This window comes from Rhopalosiphum padi, chromosome 1 (assembly GCF_020882245.1).
Source record: "Rhopalosiphum padi isolate XX-2018 chromosome 1, ASM2088224v1, whole genome shotgun sequence".
Taxonomy (NCBI): domain Eukaryota; kingdom Metazoa; phylum Arthropoda; class Insecta; order Hemiptera; family Aphididae; genus Rhopalosiphum; species Rhopalosiphum padi.
The window spans coordinates 19,370,184-19,392,546 of NC_083597.1; the positions used below are offsets into that span (position 1 = coordinate 19,370,184).

At 28.2% G+C, this 22,363-nt stretch overlaps 1 protein-coding gene across 3 annotated transcripts; it reads right to left on the reverse strand.

Moving 5' to 3' along the window:
- Positions 1 to 5,086: 5,086 nt before the first annotated feature.
- LOC132919684 (KH domain-containing protein akap-1-like) lies at positions 5,087 to 22,043 on the reverse strand. 3 transcript variants are annotated; one of them, XM_060981478.1, is made up of 9 exons: positions 21,775 to 22,043; positions 17,799 to 17,879; positions 8,529 to 9,445; positions 8,214 to 8,448; positions 8,010 to 8,143; positions 7,764 to 7,953; positions 7,494 to 7,703; positions 7,300 to 7,433; positions 5,087 to 7,232 (listed from the first exon to the last, which is right to left on the reverse strand). In XM_060981478.1, exons 3-9 carry the CDS (start codon positions 9,408 to 9,410, stop codon positions 7,113 to 7,115), a joined length of 1,905 nt encoding a protein of 634 aa, XP_060837461.1. In that variant the 5' UTR covers positions 9,411 to 9,445; positions 17,799 to 17,879; positions 21,775 to 22,043; the 3' UTR covers positions 5,087 to 7,112. The 3 variants fall into 3 exon arrangements, with proteins under 3 accessions (XP_060837461.1, XP_060837446.1, XP_060837454.1); XM_060981463.1 differs by lacking the exon at positions 17,799 to 17,879; XM_060981471.1 differs by lacking the exons at positions 17,799 to 17,879; positions 21,775 to 22,043 and adding an exon at positions 14,904 to 15,310.
- Between the last annotated feature and the right edge of the window lie 320 nt (positions 22,044 to 22,363).

Consider the following 22,363-nt stretch of genomic DNA (forward strand, 5'->3'; position numbering starts at 1 on the left):
AAGTTATCATAGATTTTACGAATTTTTAATTATTCATAATTTTCTCAATAAAAGGCAGTTACTCTGATGAATGAATTTTAGGGGGACTTATATTTACTAAATATAAGTTATGCGTAACTTACCTACATTAAATTTCCAAAACAGTATATTTTTATTATTATTATTTTTTTTTATATTTAACTTTTAACGAAACGCAGCCACGCAGGTAGAACCTATATATTGCGTTTTACAACAGCATCAACAAGACAACAGCAATCATGAATCATGATAATACCTATTGCCCTCATAGTACCTAATCATGAAATCATGATCTTTATTAGTATAAAGTATGTCATGTATGCGAATGTTATTATGTGCTACGTTTTATTTGGGCGTGATTTTGGCGGAAAGTGGAATTTCCAAAAAATGGGTATCTACGTATAATAAATACATTAATTTCAAAATCATTTAATAGGTGGAAAAACATTATTGAAATGTTCCCTTGACATAATTCAATATTTCATAAAAATAATTTAATAATATTATGCATGTGAGCATTTTAATATTGCATTTACAAAACGTTAACTAGATATTAGACAACAATTTAATACTGCCAGAGCTAAGCAAATTTTCGAAAACCGAAAAAACTCTCCCATTATATTTTATATTATACAAACAATTATTTAAGTTGTGGTGGACAAGAGTTAGCTCTTCGTGGACAAGATGACACCGACCTGCTTAATTTAGGGCGTTTTGACTTTAATTTAACATTGAACCTGAATCCTGATCATAACGATGATAATCTTAGAGCATTATTACGAATGTGCGGTTTTGTGGGATCAAAATTTAGTTATTTATATTATTCAAAACCAGTCATAAAATGCGATGTACATTAACCCTAAAATTAGTTATCGTGATTGGATTTGAATAGTAATAAAAAAACAATTATACATAGTAAGTTGATCGATAATTCACCAAATTATAAATAATATGTGACATAATACATGATAAGATATATTATATAGTTTTACAAGAATACAAATTAAATACTGTGACTCGATCTAATAGGTACCTACTACCTACCTAAAATAGTGGAGTAAAAGTTGTGGTAGATAGAGATATCATAGTTATAAATTATCATGGAGCGAAAAAATCTGTTAAAGATGATGTATCGTAACAATACGCAAAATACAAATTTATTAATAGTAATCTATTTGTTTATGTATTAGTTAGCTTTTTAGGTGATGGGGCGTGAGTAAAGTGAGTTAAGTGACAATTGTATAAAATAGACTTGTATTATTTTATTATAACCTAAACTCAAGAAGTACTGTAAAATATACAAAAAATAAAAGTATAGTTACTCATATACCTATTAATCTTCAAATTGAAAGTTTTCGGTATGATTACGGCAAATCTTCTGAAAACCATATTTTACACTTATAATTATTAATTTTAATAATATTTATTCACCGATTTTGAATATAATATCAAAAAACGCGTGATGAATAATTACCTACTGAGAACTATAAATAACGAATGTTTAATTATATACTGCAATAATGTTGCCTTGGAAATAATAAAGGTAATACCTAGATGCGTCTTGCAATAATAAAAAATGCTGAAATATAATATATTATTAATTATTATTGTTTCATTGTTTGTTTCTATATTATTAAGTGTTATTGTTAAAAATCAAAATAGACAATCAAATATGAACAACAGACAACACACTACAAAAGTAAACTTACCTAACTTAACATATTATGTTCAGTTTAATTTAAAGTAACGTCAAACCCGTTGAAGATTGAATATGTTGATTGTTGAATATTTTTGAACTAAATAAAATAAAATTTTTAAGTTCTAATATATAGATAGTGAGGTCTGCACGGATCAAAAATTTGCAGTCTGGTCCAGATAGCAGATATTTTTTTTGTGATTTGGTCAGGCTATTTTTTTATTAATTGATTAAATATATTTTTTTTTTTTTTTTTGAAAATTAATTACTAATTATTTTTCAATAGTATTATTAAATTCTTAACCAAAATAGATCTAGGTCGGTTTGACCTGTATTTTAACATATTATTTAAATAACTATACAAATGTTATGTTATTACTTTTTCACGTACTGAAAATCTCATTAGTTTTGAATACAAAATTGATACTTGTTCCGTCACAACTCACAAGAGTTACTTCAGCTAAAGATCTAGGGATTACAATTTGTCTTTTACTTCTCATATAAATGCTTTAACTAAAAAAGCCTTTAAAATGCTTGGTTTCATCAACCGAAATACAATTAACATTTAACTTTAAAAATGTTAATAGTTAATGCATTGAAAACTTTTTTTATGCGTTTGTTAGATCTCATCTAGAATTTGGTTCGATAATTTGGTCACCTAATTATATCATTTTTATTGGTCTTATTGAAATTGTTCAACATAAATTCTTAAAATTATTGAGTTACAAACTAAATGTACCGTTTACTTCAAATAACTTGTGCAATATGCGTATAAGTGAATTGGGTTTTATATCTTTTGAGGTAAGAAGGAAAGTTGCAGATATTATGTTTATTTATGATTTGTTGAATGGTCATATTTTTCTCCAGATCTGCTTTCTATGATAACAAATCACCGAATTCAAACTTATTTCATGTACCAAATTAATTATTGCTCCACTTCTTTCTTCCCCAGAGCATTAAAACTAGCTAGTCTTATTACTGATCATGTAGATTTTTTCTTTATGTCACGTATTGTTTTTAATAAAAATGTATATTTAGCTTTAAACTTAGTCGTAAATTAATTACCTTTAATATTATGTTATTAATTATTATTAACTTAGTGTTGTTTCTTGTTATTACTATTTTATTTAGTTCTTACCTACTGTAAAATACTAAGAATGTAAACCTGATATTGTTCACACAAAAGGGACATTACCCGTTTATCATAAATATATAAATAATATGTTTCAATGTCGAAAATAGACTTGTGACTCAACTGAATGCCAAATTTTTTTTAATTGTTGCCATATCTAACTTTTTTTTTTTGATTGGATAAAAAAATATAACTATTTATCAGTTTAAAACAACATGAATTTTCCAAGTCTTCTTCCTATTTGGAAGATGACTGTATACCAGAAATGAACTATAATAAAAAAAAATCTGATGATAATAAAATATTATTTTTAAATGATCTAACAAAAATATCAATAATTCTGCAGAAAATAAAATTTTGAATTGTTTTTCTAAGAGCTCAACAAAGAATTTAACTTCTTTATTGGATGATATACCTCTTATAAAAAGTTTTTTTAAATTCCAATTAGTCTTTACCAAGTAGTGCTCCAATAGAACGTATATTTAATGTAGGGACTGGGGAGCGTATACATCGTAATCAATACTATTTGACGAATATAGATTCAAGGGTTCTCAAAAATAGCTTAAATAATTTAATTTTTTTTTTCCGGTAAAAAGTGGTTTTAGCGAAAACGGGAATCTTCATTTATAGATTTTTTTTTTTTTAATTTTTTATTTACAATCTGTTACATAAAATTGAACAATAAGTAAAATAGATAATTGAATAAAAGTGGCTTGAAGAAAGGACAGATTTAAGAAGCCTTCCAATGAAGACACTTAGTCAGCTATTTATATAAGTTAACAATAAAATTTAAATAAAATTAGGCAATTAACTAAATTAATAGGTCCCGACACCACCGCCTTTTTAGTCTTTTCTTAGGATTGACAGGTATGTTTGCCGACGCAAGTCCTTTGATTAGGGGATTATCATGGTTTTTAGCAGATAAGTTAAATCGTCTATAAAAAGTTCTAGCTACATCGCAGACGGGTGAGATGGCAAGATCGTTATGTAAGGTTTGGTTGGACACGTAAAAAGGTGTTTTAGTTATAGCTCGGAGCGTTTTGGATTGGAAGCGTTGAATACGGTTAGTGTTTGAAATTTTTGCAGGGCCCCATAATTGGATTCCGTACGTCCACATTGGTTTAAGATAAAGTTTATATATTAGAAGCTTGATTGGTAGTTTTATGTGGTTGGAGGTTAGGAGAGAGCGGAGAAGACGAAATCGATTGTTTAAGGATAGAAGTTTGCTGCGAAGATGAGGTGACCATGTGAGGCGTTGATCAATAATTATACCTAGATAGCGAGTGCTCTGCGCGGTTGGCAAGATTTGCTCGTTTAGAGTAATAGGTGGGCATATTCCCTTCCTAAGGTGAAGGTACATTGTATAGATTTGGATTCGTTTATTTTCACACCCCATTCCTTATACCATTTTTCGAAGAGGGATAGGTGTTCTTGAATATGCGAGGAAGCAATGGATGGATCATGACTATTGGTTATAATAGCTTTATCATCGGAAAAGTCAGCGATGAGGCTAGTGGGCAATGTGGGTGGATCAGATACGAAAATATTAAATAGCAGAGTAGCAGTGACTGCGCCCTGGGGGACTCCTGCATTTATGGGTTTTGGTGAGGAGGTAGATGAACCATAACGTACCGAGAAGAAACGATCTTCTAGGTAGGACTTGAGTATAAGATAATAAGTAGACGGTAGGATTTATAGATTATTGAAAATCTCATTTTTTTGTAAAAACAGATAGCAAATATTATACAAGCAACAAGGTTTCGTATTAGCACGTATAAGACGAGCTGATTTAAAAAAAAATTAAAACAACACTGGTTAATTCCGGCTGTGGTGGTAAAGACATATTATCAGACATTTCCTTGATATATGGAACATAACATATCATGTGATCGTTTGTGGTCCAAACTTTGGCAAAATTCATCAGTTACGATTAATTTCATACATAATAATATGTTCTATTTCTAGGTATCTATTACAATATAGTAGATAATTTTGATAAGGAGGGAAAATGTATTATCTATCGCTATTTCTGGAAAAATTGTTGTATATGCAAAGATCATCATTCAATTTAAACTTAAGTCCATTCCATTTGTTACTTACTCAGTAAAAAATATACAATTGACACCAAATACATATAACGCATTGTATAATTTTTTTTTATTTTGATTACATTTTTTGTTTATTGAACGTGAATGCAATGCATTTATTTTTTAAATTAATATGCCAAACCCTGCACAAAATAAATATAAAAGTACAAAATATATTTTGCAGACAAATAGTACATAAAAATAATCATTTAACTAATAAATTGCAATGAGAACAATTCTTGAAAAAATAAAGTTACAATAAAAAGTAACATGCTTACATGTAACAGGTTACAATCTTTACGTTTGTACTTCACTAGCACGGGAAAATTATCAGAAGAGAGATTATAAAACAATTTTAACAACCAGGTTTAATTTAAAGTTTAGGTTTTATATGCAATGTAAAAATATACATTTATATTTGTTAAAAATGCATAATGAAATTACAAATAATTTCCTAAATATCATAAATGTTAAGAGGGCATTTCACCTGCATGTGTTTGTCTGTCACACGTACACCATAGTAAATTTTTGTTCACCAGTTTCAATAGTGTGCTTTTAGTTTTAATATTAGAATAAATTGACCTATAATTAGAGTTTTAGGTAAGAACATTATCTGTGTTCTCTCGTTTGGCTTTTTACAATATTTTAATTTTTAGGTGAGTTATGAGTATGCAATTATTAAATATTTGAAAATGATCATCTCACCTAAAAATTAAAATATTGTAAAAAGCCAAACGAGAGAACACAGATAATGTTCTTACCTAAAACTTTGATAATAGGTCAATTCAATCTAATATTAAAACTAAATGTACACTATTGAAACTGGTGAACAAAAATGTATTATGCTGTACATGTGTAAGACAAAGACAACACATACAGGTGAGACATACTCTTAAATATCTAAAACTGTGATAGTTTATTTTCAATACATTGAAATTATTGGCATAATATGAAATTGCATCTGTTCTCTTTACATAACTTGTTTAAATATACCATAGTACATAAAATTGTTAAGGTTCTTGTCAAAATATGCAAATAGATCATTTTTACTTAGAAATTACCAATGCATATAAGCTCTATTTTTATCATTTTGAATTATGTTTGGCCATTAAGCATTAATAATGTATGATCATTGTTTTGAAATCTGTAGAGGACAATAATAATTATAAAAACAAAACAAAATATACAACTGACTTGTTAATTTTTATAAATGAAAACACTTGATAACAAAAATTGCTCCCTTAAAATTATCTTAACTTATTCGTATCAATAATGAATTAATTTTATCATAAATAATATAATTTTAAATTTCATTCATAGAATAAAAGATATGAACTTTTAGAAGGTACATCTAGTTAAAATTTACAATTTTATAATGCTTTATAAATTCTCACTCTTAAATTGAAACATTATATAAGTTTCCTATATTCTAATTAATTAATTGATAATACTTCTAATAGAATTTATGTGGTTTATTTTATCCTGTGGAAAGATAACGTTCATTAAAATAATTTTATCTAAAATATATAACATATGCATTCAATGAAAAAAGAAAAACCATCTTCAAAAAAAACCTTATTTCTATTGTAATACAGTCGACGAAGATGAGAAAAAAATATAATTTAACATCATTTATTTGGTTTATATCTAAAAAAATTTACTCAAATGCAAACAATATATACATTTTGTTTGTCAGAAAAAAAATGTCTAACTATTTTTGTGACACAATTACATATTTTTTTTTTAAATATTATACACAAATGAAGTACTTAATATTATAACAAATGGTATTTTAATAAAAATATATTGTAATTTCAACCATATTAAGATTTAAAATATTAGTTTTAAAAGTTTGGTATTTGTACTAAAGAATGAATTAATTGTTAATTAAATTAATTATTACTATAGTCTAAAGAAAATTTGTTTCATAATAAAAATAAATCATATGTTTTAGTTTGTCTTTTCATAAATAATAAAAAAAAAAAATACCAATTTGTGTAGAAAAATGAGTGCATTACTTAAAAAAAAAAATAATATACCTGAAAGCAGGTTTTCAATGAAAGATTTAAAATTGAATAAAAATTATTGAGTCATGAATGGAAAAAAATAGTAATAAAATAAAACGCAATAACAGTCAGGAAAATACAAAAGCAACTTTAAAAACAAATGAGAAAGTAACCTATGCAGGTGCGTATGTTGGTTCGTTAAGTTCGGGTGTTATATCATTTCGGTAAATACCACTTGGAGGAGCGTAGACGGCAAATCCATACTTAATCAGTTCATCATTGATAGAAATAGTCTGGAAAAAAAAATATAGTAAGTTCAAATAAAAAGACATTTACTAAAAACAAAAATAAAATATTTACCACAAAGCCATCAAAAGCTAATAAATTAACATATTGTACACTATCAGACTTGTAAACTACTTGAGCAAACAACATTTTGCCAGTAGTCAGTGTTTTAAACATTTTTAGGGATTCTTCACACCACTCACCATAAGCTAAACATAAATAAATAAAAATTATTATGAAAACATGTCAGACAATTTAAGTAAATTTACCTGGAGCAATATTTGCTAAACTACATTCGATTGCTTGGAAACTTAAAGCTATTAATGAGTCATGCATCGGCCTCATATCACACTGTTCAATTTTTTTGCAACCGCCATAATCCAAAAAAAATACATTTGCAGATTCATATTTTTTTTCATCTACATCGATCACTTGTGCACGGTACCAATTATCTTCGCTAAAGGTGGCCACTACAGAACCTGCAATTAAATTTACATGCGTTAAATATGTTCAATTTTAATGATTGGTAAAAAAAATACCATGGGTAACAGTGCGTAAATCGACTTCTGGAATATCTTCTTTGCTGTTTCCAAATGTATCGTTCATGGCAAAGTTCAAAGAAGAAAGCATTGCATAATCCGGACTGGATGCATTATGAACAAAGAAATGATCTGTAGCTACTAAGTCGGTTACGATAACATGGTTATTAACGCCTTCAATTAATTCCGACTAAACAAAATAAAAATGTAATTAAGAATGCAAAAAAATGTATTTGACAAATTTACCTTAAAAAGTTGAGAAATAACAGGTGAACCGTCCAACATTGAAGAAATGCATTCTAAAGTAAACTCTGGATAAGCTCTTTCAGGAAACTTGGTTCTAATTAATTTGAGTGCTTTGTTTATATTTATTTCAGATCCTATTATCAATTAAGAAATATTTTAGTTAACCAAATATATAAACCGATTTAACTTTAATTTAATACTCACCAACTAATGTGCACATTTTATATTTATCTTCTGGACTTTCAGTCTTATTTTCGACAAAAAGCCTAACATTGCTTTTTTCTTTAATATATTTCACAAATGCTCCTTTTTTACCAATAATTGGTCCCACTAGTTCAATTGGAACTAAAAAGTCATAACTTGTTTGCTCATCAGAATCTGATACTGTGCGAAGTTCTCCAGAAAAAGAACTACCACCTTTGCCACTGTCTTGAGAACCCTATTTTTAAATAAACATAATTATTAAGAATGAAAATAAAATAAAATTCAAATGTATATAGAAATAAAAATAAAACTTACAACACTTCTAATATCTGAATAAATTGTATTTGGTGCATCGTTAGTGTCAATACTATGATCTACACTATGCGCTGAATCACAATCTTCTTCTACAATTTGATTTTTCTTTACAGATTTAACAATGCTATTAGTTTTATTTTTGTTGTTTGATTCAGAGGGAAGTTTGATGATATCTTTAGCTTGATTCTTTTTTCTACCTTTTTTCTTTTTTCCTTTAAATTTAATTCCTTCAAATATCATAGGTTCTTCATCTTTTTTTGCCTTTTTAATAAGAACAGCTTTAGGACATTCACAGTGATCTTCTTTTTCTGCCATTACTGTCCAACAAGCTTTATCTTTAGAGTGTTCTTCTATTTCTACTTTCTCATTATTTTCTATTATTTGAATATTATTAGAATCATCAATATTAATAACTATTTCATTTTCTTTTTCTTCTTCTGTACTTAATTTCAAATTAGTTAAATCTTCAGTTAAAGAATCTATCATGATAGATTCTAAACATACCTGTTGTTCACTAGCCATTGTATTAACTTTAGTAACCAATTCATGCACTTCTTGGTTATCTATAAACGATTCTTTTTCATTTACTTGTATCTGACCAACAGTTGGCTCCATGATATCTTTATGAATAACAGAACTCTCAATATGTTCTTCTTCCACAGTTTGTGATACCTCTAATGTACGAGAGGCTTTTTCTAATGCCTGAAACAATTCTAGATCGTCAATTTTGGTCAGTTCTGAAAGTTCAGAACGAGGTCTCTTCTTGTCACTCTGGCGATGTGACAAAGTTCTCTTGCGCTTGTACCAAAGATAACCGAGGTATAAGACGGCTGTCGAAAACGTTAAAATTCTCCCCAGCGATACAGTCCTCACCTTGAACATATCGTATGATATCCACTTTGATACGAGTATAAAACCTATAAAATAAAAAATATATATTAAAAAGATTTCAGACATATCATTATTTTATAATAGTATGAAAATATATTATTTAACTTTATAGCTAGTAGGTCAGTGTTTCCCAACCTATGGGTTGCGGGATTTTTTTTTTGAGGAGATGGGTCGCGTAACCAACAAAAAGGGTAAATTAAAAAAAAAATTGTAAAAATTGTTTTACTAATTATATACTCTAATTGCCAATGATTCCAATATCTGAAAATGTATTAAATTCAATCGAAAAAATAATAGCAATCAATGGATATTATTATAAACAGAATCTATAATTTTAAAATATAAATATTTCAATTAATTTTGAAAAAGTATGTAAAAAATGTTAATTGTTGGTTTAAATAATCATATTTGTATTATTACGGAGAAAATCAATGTAAAACATAAAAAATTATGCTAACTTATAATAGTTGTTGTCATGTGTTAAGCAACAGATGTTGCTAGATTTACACCATGCAGAATATAACAAATTTACATCTTTATTTGTTTTTATACTCTGTGAAACATATAACAAACTAGTATATGTGACTGCTGACACAGATGGTTAAAGAGACGTTTAAACAATTTAAACGCTAAAGTACAGCGAGAAATATACATATAAGTGACATTTGACACACGAAACCATCAACAGTCAAAATATTGACAGAGAGCTGGTGGCAGAATTTGATATATTTTAAGGAAACTTTTACATTTTCAAGCTTAAAGAGTGAAGATGTTTGAAAGCGATGAATTTCTTTCTTTATTAAATAAGTACAATATAAGACTATACTTCTATTTCTGCCATACCGATTGGTCTAGTGTAGCATTTGAAAACCAATTTTAATTAGCTTTTAGTCAATACTTGAAATCATCTTTAATATTTTTGATTTTAATTTATTCAAAAATTGAAATATTAATTTTCCAAGCTTTAGGACCTAATTATTATAAAATATGTGTGAAAATCGATCTTAAGTAGAATAATTATGGACAAAATTAAATTTGTTATAAGAATTTGTATCGTTTCACCAAATCAATCAGTTCATTGGAAATCAAACACATTTTAATTCCAATATAACTTGCGTCAGACAAATATGAAAAATCATCGCTTCAAATTCGGAGTCTTAGGAGGATGTCGCACGCAAACAGTTTTCTCTCTCTAGCCCACACACAACACAAGAATTTTGCATTCAGTAAAACCAACTTTGTGCTATAATCATTAGAGTAAATAACATCATCGGTTGTCTAATTTGATTCTCAAATTAATATAATAAAAACTATATAGTTATGCATTTTGTAGATTTTTAACTGATGTAATTACAGCTTATAAGGAACTGTATTAAATGGCATAAAGATCTTATAGTTTGAAAATTAAGTAGTCTAGAAAATGTTAATAAATATTTGCTAAAATTTTAAATTTCTACAGTTATTTTTTCATTTTTGAATTACAACAAAAAAGTTGATTTTGTCGAAAGCTATTTTGGGTAAAAATTTCTACTTTGTATTTTCCAGTTATTTTTAAAAATACTGATCGGTAATGTAATTGTGACTCCCTCCCTTCACGCCTACCCAAAAAGTTTTAAATTACTAAAGATGACGTTAAAAATAAAAAAAAATACACGTAAAACAAATATACGGAACGTATTCCTAAAAAAAAAAATTGCATTAAAAAAAACTAAAATTCGCAGAAATATAAATCATTTATAGAAAGGAGAAAAATAAAAATCGTAAAAACAATCAAAACAGATTTTTGAAAATGTACTTAACTGTCATTTTATTCAATTACTTAATCAAATAAATACTAGTATTTCCAACTTATTTATTTTTCTAAGAGTAATATCATTGCAAAGTTTATAATTAAACTGTTTTGAAAAGTATTATAAAACCAAATTTGTATTATGATTGAAACGATATTTGCAAATTAAAAAATATAATTAGTGGAAATTTTAAATCTTTTAGATCATAACTTCAAAAAGTCGATATCCTGGTTAGAAAATCAATTGGAGTGGTAGATTTGTGTAAGAATTACAAAAGTGCCGTCTGTCAGCAATTCCCAAGCTGCCTATATATTATTATTTTTAGAATAGGTATAATAACGGATATAGTAAAATTAACTCATCATAAAATCAACGTATTTTGCTAAATATAATGTATATATTTTTGTTTAATAAAATTTTACAGAAATTATTGCATTTTAATTATTATTTAGAAATAAAAAAAGGGTAAAAATGATAGTAATAACAAAAACGAACAAATCGTATGTTAAGGTCTTATGGTTATATTTTGAAACCAATCTGAAAGATAAAATAAAGAATTGCTTTTATTATAATGACATTATTGGAAGAAAAAGCATTAAACGTAGGAAAAGGAGATTAAGAGAGGAAAAAACGTAATTTAATTAAATATATTTTATAGTATAAACAAGAATAATTATTGAAATTTTTTTTTTTAGATGTTGAAAGGTACATGTGGGCTCACTAGAATTAGGAAGTGTGATAAAAATTTATTTCCACGAAAGAATTATTATTTATTTATCAAATAATCAAAGTATTTGTAAATATTTTATTTTATGGTGATTTATAATCAGTCATATAACCACTCTAAATTACCAAATAAAATTTATCAATACCATTTCTTTTATTCGTTAATTTTGCACTACACGTGTCATGAATTGTATTGTTTAGGCGTTGCCGTTCAGCGTACAAAGTAGAATTTATTGGGTAGATTGCCGGTGGCTGTGTTTGAGAAGAAATCAGACCACATACCTGTTTTTCCATGAACCTATGACGTACTGAATTGTATAAAAAAACAGGTTTAGCTAGTTGCCATGCTCAGTCAATAAACTTATCTAAAATATGTTTTAATATAATACAAGTATGGGTCATGAACGAAAAATCAGTACTTATAAAAATAATACACTTCCGACTTGAGTGAAATTGTAAAAAGTCAGAATATTGTTGCTAGGACGGCAGGATCTAGTTACATGAACCAATAACTGTTTGAAGGACTAATTTACTACTATGTAGTAAATAGGCAAAGAGTATAAATGATATAATATAATAGCAAGTTCCAGAAGACCAAAACTAGAAGAATTAAATTCAAGGAGTAACAAAATAATATTTTTATTTATTTTGTTTAATAAAAACTAATCAAAGTAATATCCCCTTTCGTAACAATTAAGTTACTGAGTAAACATTTTAGAAACTTAATTATAACACTTATTTAAATAGTGAAAATCAAGAATTATACAGATAAAGAACTTCAATATGAGCCTGCAATTATAATAACTATTAAATTATTAACATGGATAAAATTTCAATTTGATTGTTTATAAATTTATAATACATATTAACTATTTAATTAGCTATTGAGATCGGCTAATTACTTAAATACCTAATAATAAATGCCTTATCCTATCTACGCAACTAAAATATAATGATATAAAAGCGTGATTTTTAGGGGAATTGTTCGACATAATAATACTAAAAAACTTCACAAAACAAAATTGTTATTCGTAACTATACAAAATTAAAATTTATTTGAGATAATTATAACACACATAACACCAAGAAAAAAACGGGTACCACGAAATGGAAAGAAGAACGTTTTTTCATGGCTAAATAGTAATATAAATAATACGCATAGCTTCAATAACCATAATAATTAAAGGCGCAAAAGATGAAAAGTACTATAAAAGTATAATCCAAAATATTATGTCAAGTTATGATCGACTACGAATAAACATCAAATAAGTGAACTTTATAGTTTATACACCTTATATACGTAAATTAAATCTTTGTTTCTTCTATCATATTATTAGGACATTTTTTTTTTTTATATAATTGACAGCCATTATGATTTTAATAGTGTTTAATTTAATCGATATTCAAGGTTTGATATTAAAACCGCCGGGTCATTGATTTCATTACGGATTAAAAAGAAAAATATATTATTTCAATAATATATTCCGATTTTTTCTTAACAAAATAAATTTGTTAACACATATTATATTGTAAATGTACGAAATGAAAAATGGGACTGGACAAATAGCTTAATTGCAGGTTAACATTCTTAAAACTATTGTTGCAACTATGCAATATTTAAATGCTTTGGTACCTACCTAAGCAATAATTAACATTCCTAAAAATTAAAAGTGTGATGGACTGTTTACTATTATACTTTCCCAAAGCCTCTCTAGGTATAATATATAGTAAATAATAATAAAATAGAAAGGTAATTAGAGCAATAATAGACGATTGGATTTTGAAATATGGTCTGGCGGCGACGGTTAATACGGAATTTCTAGTTGCGATTATATAAGACACGGTCGATCGCGCAAGATACATGTCGCGGTGGTTACAACAATAATCACTCGGTATTTAATTAAGTGCATTCTAACACGGGAGCATAAATAAATAATTATTAAAAGAGTTATCCAGAACTGGAAATAAATAAAAAAAAAAAACCGAATTAATTAGAAATAATAAGACCTGAGAGTACAGGTAAACGACCGACCGACTAGAAGTTTAATATCATATTTTAATGTATATAATATATAAATACAATTTCCATAATAAAAACCCTCAGGTGAACTGCACTTAATCACGTCCAGGCAACAGGTAAAAACTGTAAATCGCACACACCGCACGACCGTCTGGGTCAGGTTTTTACCACACTCCAACCGGTCTGTTATATTTGTTATAATAACGTCAGCGGTCTTATCGAGGCGAATATCCACGTACGCAAGTTAAACGACTAAAATTGAACTTGCTCATTTAGATTTAGGAGTAAAATTTCCTATATCGCGAATTATGGACCCAGGTGTTCAAGGCGAACAAAACATTTGGATCATGTGGAGTTTACAGGTACATAATAGTAGGATGACGTAGTAGCGCTACCGATTTCAGAGACGAGTATATACCGTGGCCGACATGATATTGTTAGGTTATGTACGTTTATACCGACACGTTACCGAATCAGGCGACCTCGCGCGACGCACACGCGATCCGCGGGCGTCTACGGACACTACCACGGCGAGGACGACGTCGACGATGATAAACAGACAACCACCCACATACACGTGTGAATGTGCATCTTTCGCGACATCTGATGACGGAGTGTTCAGGATTATTTAGTGCTGCAGGAAAACTGCTCATAAATAGCTATAGGTAAGCAAACGGTAGACGTTGACTTAAAAAGTATATTAGTTTCATAAGCGGCCGTCACAAACACATGGAAATGCAATGGCAACAATAGAAACCACGTTGTGAGGAAGCAAAACCCGTGACGTCGCATGCCGAAAACCACGAGCGCGCTACGAACGCCACTCGCTTGAACTATACTATAGTAAATATTAGTGAACTACATATTTACTACGACTACTACTACTACTAATAATAATAATAATTCTACAATAATACGATTATCTATTTATAAAAATCGGTAACCAACCTTGTTCACGTTGTCTCCTCGTGCCATAATAATATTGAAACAGCGTCAAATACAAATTAAAATACGTAACGATATAAATACTTTAAATTAATTGTGTTATTTTTGGGGGGGAAACACCACCACGATAGGTATAAGACGTATGAAATGCGTATAATGCGTGTCGCGATAAAACCTCGGACGGTGGAGGTTCTGTCTGGATAAAACGAATAGAAATAATAAATTAATAAATAATTTTTTAAAAAAACCACTACTCGGCGACAGGTTCAGAAGAAATTCGATAGTTAACGAAGGAAAAAACTGAACTCACTACACGGAGTTACGAACACACGAGGGAAGAGGTAGCAAGAGTAATGCACTCGGCTGTCGTCTCGGGTCCGCACTACACACGAAATTACGAAAACCACGGCGCAATATTGCGGCGACGGACAGATTCCGAGCAACGTGGTGGTAGGCAGAGGTGTATGAAGGAACGAATGCGCGTGCGCGTATGCATGATTGAGAAACGAGTCGAAGGGAAAAGAACAGCGTGATAGCGATGGGTAGGGAGACCGGAGAGGAGAAAGCAGACGCCGGGAAGGTACATTGATGGTGAATGGTACGCGGGGTTGAGGGGAAAAACGTCGCCGTACCGGCTTCGGACGAATGGTGTAGCGGGTGAGACGGGGATGAGCCGGCCGGCCATCAGCGCAGTGTTGCCCAACGTTCGATGCTGAATTGAACGTATCGCGCGATACGACCACGTGGCGATGGATAGGGTACACCGCGTTTTCTTGTGCGTGCAGTCCGGCGTTTATTTCATGTACATTCGTTCTTTCTTTCTTACATTTTTGCTACCGTCGCTCAATGACGGTCGCCCGGGATATTATACGGATATCGGTTACACCAAGACCCCCACCACTACTGCTGTTGGATTAAAAAAAACGAGTTATGATTCGAGCTGCGTTTTAAACGTATGCAAATTCTAACGCGAAATTTGAAGTTTTCACGCAACGCGTTCTTATAATAATATAATATGCGGATTTCAAATTGAAATAGTTGAACCTTCATAAAAATATAAAATCGCTGCTATTGATGTCGTTATAAACACCACTAAGTTGTTCTTGTGTAATAGCCAAAATAACGTTTTAGAAGACAAAGATGATGTGCGTTTCATTAAAAAAAAAAAAAAATAATAATAATAATAATGGTGAAACGGCATTCTAAATTATTGACATACATTATATTATTCTAGCTATGATAAAATAAAAGATATTTTAAACATTTAATTCATAATTCAAGGTATTTCAAAGATCTCTTAACAAAATTGTAATTTAATATATTATATTTTAATAAAGAATCATACATAACTGTTCATTTTCAGTTTAAAGGACATCCTACATTGTAGGAGTTTGTACATTGTTATGTTATAGGTCCTATAACATAACAATGTACAAAAGAAATAAGGATGATCTTACATGTTTCAGCTGCTGCTTGTATCTACATTGTTCAAACATCTGCTCGATGCTTTTGCTTCAACATTGTATAAGAGTTGTAAAGAATTTAAAGGAAATTTAAAAATGTGATAATATAAAATTGATCAAATCGAAAAATGGCAATGAAATATTTTTGGAGTTTCTTAGTTAAAGTTATACAAATAACCAGTCTTAAATATTAAATTATTCATATATTCAAATACACAAAAATTAAATATAACAAAGTACGTGTTGTCAATAATTCTGGGTTTTGCATCGGAGATAATTTAAAAATATTTTAAAGACCCCTAAACCGATTAAATTATAATTGAATAGTAAAATGTAAGCTGTACAATTAATGATAATACCAAAAGTTACGTGAATTACACAGAAGATTAAAACAAAGAGTAAGATTATTAAATACATTTTTTTGTATTATGTAAACTACCTAATAGATTTTAAATGTATGTTATAAGTAATAACCTTTAACTTTGTTTTAATCTTCTATGTGTACCTCATAATTAAATATACAAAATATATGCAATAATACATACACTTTTGTTGAAGTGCACATATTTTTTTAACGGAATAACGTGTATGTATTAGTATACAAGTTATGATCAAGAAAGGCGAGATTAGATAACATTTAACGTCGATTCGAAAAAAGGTGGTACCACAAATTATCAAGAACGTTTATAATAATAGTTTGAATAATTATAGAAATAATAATAATTATAATATGAATATTAATTTGTATTAATTTTATAGTTCTTTTTAGAAGGTGATACTATTCATTAATATATACGCAGCATATGTATTTAAATGTTAAAACATCATTTGTTAAAATGTATTATGGTGTTATATCTTAAATACCTAGGTAAAATTATTTTCTCCCCAAAGTCTCTCGAACCTTTATGAAATGCCGAAATTAATTGTTTATTTGACCTTTGAAAAAAATTTAGTATTTAATACGATATTTTTTTTTATTGCACTTCAATACGAACTCAATAAAAATAATAAATATGTTAAGATAAGAATTTATTTTTATATCACAATTGAAATTTGATAAATTGAAAAAAAAATCGTAGATTTTAACATAAAAATAGCATACCAAAACAAAATGAAAACAAACATATAAAATGCACAGTTATACAATACAAGCTGGTTTAAATATGCTCATACAAATAAAAATAACGTGCATAATAATTGTTCATAGAGGTACAAACAATAACACATCTTCAATAGGTAGTAGGAAAATTAAAATTCTAACTCAAAACAAAGAACTAAGGCTTATAAATAATACGATTTAAGCAACAATATAACCATGTAAAATATCAGCTACAATTGTGTTTGCAATTTAGAATTTTAATAAAATAATATTGAAGTGCTCATACACAATAAACAGTAATAATAATCAAAGTAATAAAATTCTCCATCAACTTACTGTAGAGTTGAAATTTTAAACGCCTAGTTAAGGATGGTGTAAATTGTCAACCACTCACTTCTGCTTTTTAGATATGAGTACCTAACAAAAATTCAAGAATTAAATATAAATGACTAAATCTGTATGGTTTAATTTATAAATAATCATTAAATATGACAGTAGGAATGTAATATTAATATTATATTAGTGCCAATATGTATTAATTCTATATCAAATTAATATATTTATAAATGCGTTTTTGTATTTTCAGTATTAGTATAACTTAGGTTTAGCTACGTGATGAAAATATATATACATTGTAATGTTTTGATATATAAATGTTAAAATGTCAAATATTTCAAACAGATTTGCATGCGTAAATTACATTATATAAACATAATAATATATTTTTTGAATTAAGATAATTAAAAAAAAAATCTAAGAATAATATCAGATAAAATATGACATTTAAAAAGTGATATCTTCATATTATATTTAATTTTTAATTTGTATAGAAATCTGCAATTTTAAGTTCGTATTTTTTTTAAAAAATTACGATAATTTCGTATTTTATATAATGTTTTCATTTTTATACTTGGAACCTACCGTTATTAAGTGGTTTATCTGAATTTGGCATAATATAAAATATTTTTACTAATTAAATTATCAAAAGGGAGACCAAAATTCTGCACGATTTAGTCAGAAATAACCAACAAAAAATTACATCCTAAGAAAACAATGTATTCAAAGGGCCTCATCACATGGAATACCAATACCATTTAAATAATTTATAAACTGGACTTTGGTGATCATCAAAAGCATAAATGAAAATAAATGACATCGAGACATAATAATATTATACAGGTAGTATTTCTATAAAAACACCTGTTATAAAAACACCTGGTTAGCCAAACCTTTATATACATGCACATCTCTTAATTTTTCTAAACTTATATTATTATTTATTTGGTATCTCCATATGACAAATCAGTTAAAATAAACCAGCACTAAAATACGATGTCTTTCATAAAGATTATACCTACATTTTAAAAACGTATTCTTTGTAGAATAAATATTTAAAATGGGTGGAATATAGGTAACATGTCAAGAAACATCTGTACATTGTAAATACAAAAAATTATAATTAGTTTATTTGTCTATCCTAACCTAACATGTCAACCTTTTTTTGTAGATTCTGAACAAAGCAATGAATTAATTAATTTTACAATAATTATGTATTTTTTTTTAATGCTTGAATCTTCAATTTCGAGGAGGGATGTCCGATAAAAAATTAAACGTATATAAACTTTATAGTCAAAAATATATAATTACATGAACTTTCTTCATAATCGGGATAACTATAAAAAAAAATACGTTAAATCTGGAATATTTACGCAATATCAACATTTTATTGCAATTTAATTGTTTTTAAAAAAAAAATAATCATAAAAATGGTTCAATACTTGAAATTTTCACCAAATACCTTTTTAGTAATATTAACAGCCTTGAAAACTTAAGACAAGATTTCTCATAAGGTTTCTTACTACGTAAGTTGCTGAAATTGAAAAAAATGTTTTATACATAGCCGGTTTTTGATAATTCTAATTATGACGAAATAGAATATACTTTAAAAGCGATTGTTGTATTATTGAAATTATCATGGAAACTTTAAATTAATAATGATTTTTTTAAAATATTTTCTAAATGCTAAATCGAAGTTTAAGCTATTTATAGATATATTTTTTTAAGTATTGACAACAATTTGTATATATGATTAAAGCTTTAGAACTGAATACATATGTTAAAAAAAAATATACCAACAAAATGCATAATCATATTTTAAGTTATTTGAAATATTATCAACTATTTTTCCACTGATAATAAGAAGACAAAAAATCATCTTTGTTATTGTATACATCTTGACTGGATAGAATACAATTTCCTAACAAAGTGTATTATACATGGATTATCTTTAGAAATTTAGAGTAGCATATCCTCCTCCCCTAATTAGAATCGTTTTACGCTTAGAGAAGATTTAATATTAAGATTAAAATTTAACACATGATCAATAATACACAATAATGATGTATACTCATGGATGCCAGCAAAGGAATTGCTGAGGAATGGCAAAAAAAAAATCAAACAATAAGTACGTTAAAAAAAAATGTAATAATTACAAACTACAAAATAAAGACAAAATGTAAATAAAAAATAAATGAATCTATATTCAAATCAAAATATCAATAAAACGTTTATTTAATTAATAATAAAAGTTCATTTTCAAAATTATAATTGAAGTTTAGGGGATAGGTCAAATTCACTGTATTGCCACCCACTCCAGGCACCCATAATGTATACCTGAAACCTACAACACAGTAAGAGCAAATTCTACAAATATGTTTATACATTATAAAAACATCCCACAAATAATGACAAAGGGGTCTTGTACCTATCATAAACAATTTATAATGTAGTATAAAAATCAAAAATCTAATAAAGAATGATTTTAATATTAAATTTATTTTTATTTATATACTTATAAAGTTATAAAAAAATAAGCCAAATATTGTCAGGTTTTTTTTTTATATTAAGTAAATTTATAGTGTATTTAATATTTCACCAAAACATATTATTATCTAATTGTATTCTATGATATAGACAAATCTGTTATACAAAAACTAACGATTGCAGCTCTTACATTTAACAACAATTTTGCGATAAATTAACAATACTTTTTTTTTAGATAGGTAAATAAATTTTAAGAAAATGACCTTATACTACTTATTGAAGTTTTGTTTTACTTTTTCTATCCAGTTAGGTTAAATTTTCAAATTTATCTGTCATATTCAAAATAAAATAAAATATATTAGGTTATTTAGATACATTGCTGATGTTATTGTTGTCTTATAACTTATATAAATAATAGTGAGTTAATTATTTTTTAAAACACTAGACACAATGTTATATTTATGAAACTATAATAAAACAAATGTTAATATATTATACTGGGATATTCAGAAGACTAGTTTTAGAATTGTAATGTACCATCTTCTAAATTATGTATTTAGGTAACCTAAAAATTTTTTTATGACAAGACTTTAAATATAAATATAGTACATAGGATTGCAAAATTAATACCAGTTTGTAAAATAAAATAAAATTTAGCAAATTTAAAAAAGAATATAAATTTTTGATGTATTTTAAATCATTACAACAGACTAAAAGTTTGAAATTGATTAATATGAAATATTTTATATACAAATATACAGTTTATAGAAAGAAAAACTACGACAGTAAATTATATATTGTTTATTGTCAGTATACATGACATATATCTATTTAAATTTGTTTATATTTGAATATAAGGTTAACTATAGAGATTGTTGAGGAAGGAATCAATATTCATATGGAAAGAAAAACAATACAGTTAAACAGCAGACATGCTACTGTTTGTCAGAAACTATTAACCGAGTATTGCGCTCAGAATACAGCCAAGTATTATTTTTTCCTTGATGTATGCAGTGCGGTCGATGGGTGAACACAATACTCATACATAGATATTATAATTCAGAAGTACTCAAATCGGGTAATAACCAACGAGGGTCTTAAAAAAATCAAAAAATAACTCGATAAAAACAAATCAAAGGTATTGTGGAATGATTTACTACATAAAGACCATCATAGATCGTCAGTAGAAAACAATATTGGGAATGGACTTTACAGTGACTGTGTCATTAGCCGTTCGCCCAGTTGAAATGGCTATCAACACATAGGCCGACACCGGCTGCCGCACAACCCACAAATCCGAAACGCCGGGTCGCGTAATGTTCCGTGTCATTTTCACCATCATCTCCTCATCGACACCAAGACAGGCGCCAAGTCCCCGTCCCCCAACGTACACGCGACAACAACACTACATTATACGTACAATAATATGATCGTACAAAGTATCAACTATTCCGCTCAGTAACGACACTTCTTCGCTCGTACTACTAACCTGAAGATCAGTTCGTCGCTTTTCGTGCGATCGGCTTGTTGGTGTCGGTTGAGGTTCGGCGACTGTCTTTGCCGCGTTTAATGCGTCAGACGCATCCACACGACGATGGGAAATCGGAAATTGCGTTTAGCAGCAGCAGGAAGACGCTTTCATTCGCGTTTTTCAAACAATAAACATACAAATATATAATACACACACACGCACCGCAAAAAGCGTGTTTTACTAACAGACGGACATGTTTTGTGCACAGTACACTTGTGCGCGTTTCAATCATTCGGTCGGCCGTCACGAGTGTTGCCAAAAGTCATGCGATAATTACCGGCTGGTAAATTACTGTTATGTGCTCGTAGAAACTTCATCGCCGGCCGGCTATGGTAGTGTTGCCAATCTGACGGACACGAACCCGCCAAACTTACCGGCCGACGACCGTTTCAAACGTTTCATTCATAGAAATAAAGAATTATATTAGATTATATAGTCATAAAGATTTATCATTATCATTAAATAGTTGGACACTTAATGTTGATTGTTGGTTATATTATGTTAATAAATAATAATTTAATATGATCTTATAGTAATAATTAATAAT